Genomic DNA, 5269 nt, shown 5'->3' with positions numbered 1-5269 from the left:
GTTTACTAATCCAGTTAAAGGGACGGAATACGTCAAATCAGTGGTATTCTTTTGGTTAAAACACAAGGGTAAATTGGGAAACTGTAAGTGGGAAGAGTGGCTGCACTATCCCTTTAATTTTCTGTAATTTATTTAATTGTTTTGTAATCTGTAATCTTTATTTGTACCCTCTAGCTTCTTGCTAGGCTGGGGCCTTGATTTAATATATTTGTTGTTTAAAAAAAAATTATGATAATAATAATAATAATAATAATAATAATAAAAATAAAAGGCTATTTCTCTTCTTTGGGTTTTTTACCTAGCTTCCAGTTAAGTTATATGGTATTGGGGTTTCTTCGGCCACAATTAATCAGTTAGCTGTGCTTAGCTCAAATGCTTTTCCTTTCATTTATCCTGGTTTTATTTATTTGTTTTTTGAATGAAAATTTTATTCTACTCCTAGAAACTATTCTTTTAAATTCACTTATGTCCCTAACGAAACTTGAACCTTCAACCTCAAGGAAGGATGACAACACCGGATACCGCTGGACTAGAAGCCCTTTGGTGATAAAAGTTGGAATGATCAAATCCACCTATTTAGTATGATTTGACCATTCCAACTTTTATCACCAAGGACGGAGTTACTAGTTGGGTGGCCACCTAATGGTGGGTGATTTGGAAGTATAGGAACGATATTTTCTATACTTTCAAATCACCCACCATTAGTTGGGACGGAGTTTTTTTTACCTTTGGCACTAAAATTATCAGAAGGGACTCGTTGCAGGATTTAGTCCGAGATTTTTTCTATATTGGTTTGTAATAGGAATTGAAAACTCACAGTTAGTTGGTTGTTATTGTTGCAAAACCCAATTGTATCAATTCCCTTGTAAATTATTTCTTTTTCATTAGTCCTTCTAACGTTTTTCTAATAAAATCTTTCGGCGTTCAAAAAATAAGGACGAATAACAAAGAGGTATACACCATCTCTACTTGTCCGGTCCACAACAAGAACTACAACGTGCAAAAAGCAAGAAAAGTAATAATAACACACATCCTTGAACTTGAGAGTTGATATATCTCTTTTGAATTATGATGCTCACTTTCTAATAGCAGCCCAAATAATAATAATAATAATAATAATAATAATAATAATAATAATAATAAGATTCACTTCTTATATATATATATATATATATATATATATATATATATATATATATATATATATATATATATATATATATTAATAATAATAATAATAGTTAACTTTTGTGTTGTAAAATAAATACAAACATCTTTACTATTTAGAGTTCATTGCATTGTAGAGAAAAATATAATAGAGTTGTATGGATCGTAGAATGATGATGTGACAATCCATTGAACTCAATGGAGTTCAATGCATTGTGGATGCCCTTAGGTTATCTCCAATGGATTAAACTCATAGAGACTTGTATGAATTGCCACGTAGGAAAGAGAATATACACATTCAATTTAATTCTTAAAAAAATCATAAATTTTCATTACAGTTCTATTGCACCGTTCAGTGGCCATTCAACTCGACAATCTCTCTCCTCTATATTATATTCACATTTAATCTATTAAACCCTCGTACAACTCCTATTGTGGATGACCTTAATATCTTAAAAGTATATATAACACATTATGGAAACTCAACGAAAGTCACCAAACTTTATCTACCTATCTATATCTTGTTTCCCAAATGTATATAGAATATTATGGGTTGACAAATACACACGGATTTCGGCTCCTAAGGCTTGTTGAACATGCTATCTAAGAATACAAAAAACCCGAATAACTTTTTTATTTTATATAAATATATAACAGATTCAAAAGCAATGGCCAGTGGTGATAATATCATCTTTTTCCCTCATCCTGAATGGATAGACATTGGACCAATGATAGGATATGGCTTCCAATGATTTCGGTTCTACTTTTGTGTATCAATATATCTGAGTAGCATGCATGCAGCCCATAATAGTAATGGGTGGCACTGGCATTGAAAACGAAAGAACTCTATGCCAATTTGAATGAATGACTGCTCCTTATCTGCAGGAGCCAGTTTTGACGATGAAATTTTTGCAGTGCTATAAGGACGAATAGGACAGCTATGGCCTATGTATTTTACTCGACCTCATGCATTTTGGACGAAATTGCAACGGTATGGGTGCTTGGATATCGGGATTCGGAAACTTTAATGTATTGATGTATATGGGATATATATACTTTTATAGATAAAAGGGCTTGTAGCCCAGCGGTATCCGGTAGGTTGAGGGTTCAAGTCCCGTCGTGGACAAATGTGGATTTAAGGTGTAGTTTAGGAGTAGGTTAGATTTGCCGTTTAAAAAATAAATAAATAAAATATATATATATATATATATATATATATATATATATATATATATATATATATATATATATATATATATATATATATATATATAAAATGGAATTCAAAAACTTTACAACTAAATAAAAATGGAATTCAAAAACTTGATATATATGTATATATTGTAACGCATATTGGAAACAACCGTCATTTTTGGGTTCGGAATTGATATTTTGGTTGTTTAGGTTGACGTGCTTGAATCTTGATCAATTGTATATTTGAGGCTTTTAACTTCTTTTTCATGGATATGACTATGTAAATAAGATATTTCGTGTTATAATATATTTTGCATGCCTACTGTTCCAATGATATCCTAACATCCTAATTAGCTAGCAAATTGATAGGCATGAGTCACACAGAATGACGTTGAACCCTCAACCCTTAGAAAGAACATATTTTGATACCCTTAAGTTAAAAACACTTTGATGCGTCTTTAACATATAACTATTTGATTACGTTGGTTAAGCTGTTCAAGAAAAATATAAATTAATTAGTTTCAAGAACGCGGATAATATTTGTGGTTGTTGCCCACATGTTTGAAGCACGATAACCTATTATTATATGAATGTCAAACTGAGAATCTTAGGTTATTAGGATTAAAAATGAATTTGTATCATCTGACAGCATCTATAATATATGTATAATATATGGTTGAATGAGTTAAAATATCTTGTTGACTTTCAATGTATTAACCCAACCATAATATATAGGCATTCAATGGAAAAAACAATTTTTTTAAATATTTTTAAATAAGTTTTATTGAACTTTATATAGTTTAATTAAATATACGATTAAATAGTAAAAGATACCCTATGCATAATTAAGCTGGGACCACGAAAACGAGGTTTATGTATCTTCTATATATCATATATGGAAGAAAGATCATTATTAATTACCGTGTTCAAGTCCTTACTATAAAATTCTTTGCATGAATACAAGGAAAATGTTGCATCAATAGCCTTGCTTCCGCAAGTAATTTACACAAAATCTAAGAGCCTTTATGTTATAGATCGACATCTGATCAATATATACAAGTAGAAAAGATCGAAAGAAATTAAAAGAAGGATATATGTACACACTAGTCACACAGAAACTTGATTCTCCATTATAGGAATTAAATTTAAAGATACATGGACACATGCAACCCATCAACTGTACGCAATTACCTTCTTAAAACCAAAAAACAAAAATAAAAAATATATATATAAAAATAAAAATCAAACTTCAACTGCATCATGTACTCCAACATTCTCGAGGAGATCCAGAACCAAACTTCAGCTTAATTATTTAGTCTTCAGAGTACTTTCACTCATACCCATCACGGGAAACAAACAACCAAACCAATAAACTTGAAGATAAGATCGTAATTCACCAAGAACACATACTGATACTAACTAATAAAGCGAGCTAACTAGCCTGCCACTGTTCAGCAATATGGCTGGTTAGTTAGCTAGGATATTATATATCTCTCACTTCAAACACATTACGATTCTTGACGACTATATCGTACATATGCATGGACTTGAGCTTGTTGAAGTCTTTAGGGAGAGAAATTAGGTGCACATTTGACCTTTTATGAAACTGAAAAAGATCAGGATCATCGTAGTACCTCTCCCATCCGAATGACAATAAGATTCTTTCCAGCATCTCATACGAAGTCACCACTTCGTTCGTAGCTACATGAACCAGCACCTTACGTCGACCAGAACCCTGACAGGAATCACTTCCCGTGATGTCCACCAGTCGAACCACACCATTCTTGAACACCCAAACACCAGACATATCTTTAATTCTTGATTAGCTACCTATCTAGGGTTTCAAGATTGAGGTTTATATGATGTTCAGAGAACACAACCATAAATGTTTCAAGAAGGGAGTGGAGGTTTATATAAGGGTTTTTAGCTGACTAGGTTGAGAACATATACATGTACATATGCGTATGCATATCTGATCTCTAAGAAGGTGCGTTTGGACCCATAACGGGATGAGGGATACACCCTTTGTGTTTAGGCATCACCTACCCACGTGTTAATGTGTGGGGGAGGGAAAGTTTTGGACCGAGAGGAATCCAAAATCTTTATCGAAGTCTTTATAAATACCGTAAACCGGAAGGGAATCTTAGGGTGAGATTTAGCAAGTGGTTTCTCGAACAAACAGGCTTGTGAAACAATTGTATGGATCGGCCTGTCGCTATTAGAATACTGTAGGGATTGTATGGTAGGGCATCCAGTCACTATTAGAATTTTAACGTATCTATCACTAATACGGACCCGGTCTGTTACGATTCGTATATGATGAACACTTGACTGAGTAACAAGAACTCAAAGTACCCAAAGGGCTGCGAAGCCGTTGATTATATTTACCGAATGAATGATACGTACAAGAGAATTGCATTAGTGTAATAACCAAGATATCTATGGCCTAATTACGGATAATCAGAAAAAGATGGCAAATACCCCCCCCCCCCCCCCCCCCCCCCCCCCCCAAAAAAAAAAAAAAAAAAAAAAAAAACTCAAATGGGCATAGACTTATAATCCAACTTGAGTAAGCAAACTACAAGCAATTTGAGCAATAACGGCGACGTGGACATTTGGGGAGACATCCAGTTGGATGTGTCGGGTGTCGCCCCCGATGCTAAGAATGAGCAACAGTATGGACCAAACAGACCTGGACCCTAACCCAAACCGAAATCAATACCGAACCAGATGAAATTATTCATGTTAGGGTTGTTTCTCGGTTCTATATTTATCCTTCTTTCAGGTTTCGGCTCCACCATGTTCGATTTTTACCTCGAACCGAACCAAAATTTTAAAAGACACTTAACTTTTAAAACCAGATTTGTGATCCTTTAATTCTGTAATTAGAAAAAATAAATCATGAAAC

General features: G+C 33.4%; 1 protein-coding gene across 1 annotated transcript; it reads right to left on the bottom strand.

Annotated features, from left to right (window-relative positions):
• Nucleotides 1-3411: 3411 nt before the first annotated feature.
• Nucleotides 3412-4478, bottom strand: LOC145138276 (flowering-promoting factor 1-like protein 3). The gene has a single exon (XM_079072377.1). It carries the CDS (start codon nt 4166-4168, stop codon nt 3845-3847), a length of 324 nt encoding a protein of 107 aa, XP_078928503.1. The 5' UTR covers nt 4169-4478; the 3' UTR covers nt 3412-3844.
• Between the last annotated feature and the right edge of the window lie 791 nt (nt 4479-5269).

The sequence above is a fragment of the Lactuca virosa genome, chromosome 9 (genome assembly GCF_052849685.1).
Source record: "Lactuca virosa cultivar CGN04683 chromosome 9, Lactuca_virosa_CGN04683_v6, whole genome shotgun sequence".
Lineage (NCBI taxonomy): Eukaryota > Viridiplantae > Streptophyta > Magnoliopsida > Asterales > Asteraceae > Lactuca > Lactuca virosa.
The sequence above is the reverse complement of the archived record's forward strand: the minus strand, read 5'-3'. Positions and strand labels throughout refer to the sequence as shown.

Bases quoted from the DNA above. Each gene is read 5' to 3' on its own strand.
- LOC145138276 (XM_079072377.1), bottom strand. From the start codon at position 4,168: ATGTCTGGTGTTTGGGTGTTCAAGAATGGTGTGGTTCGACTGGTGGAC.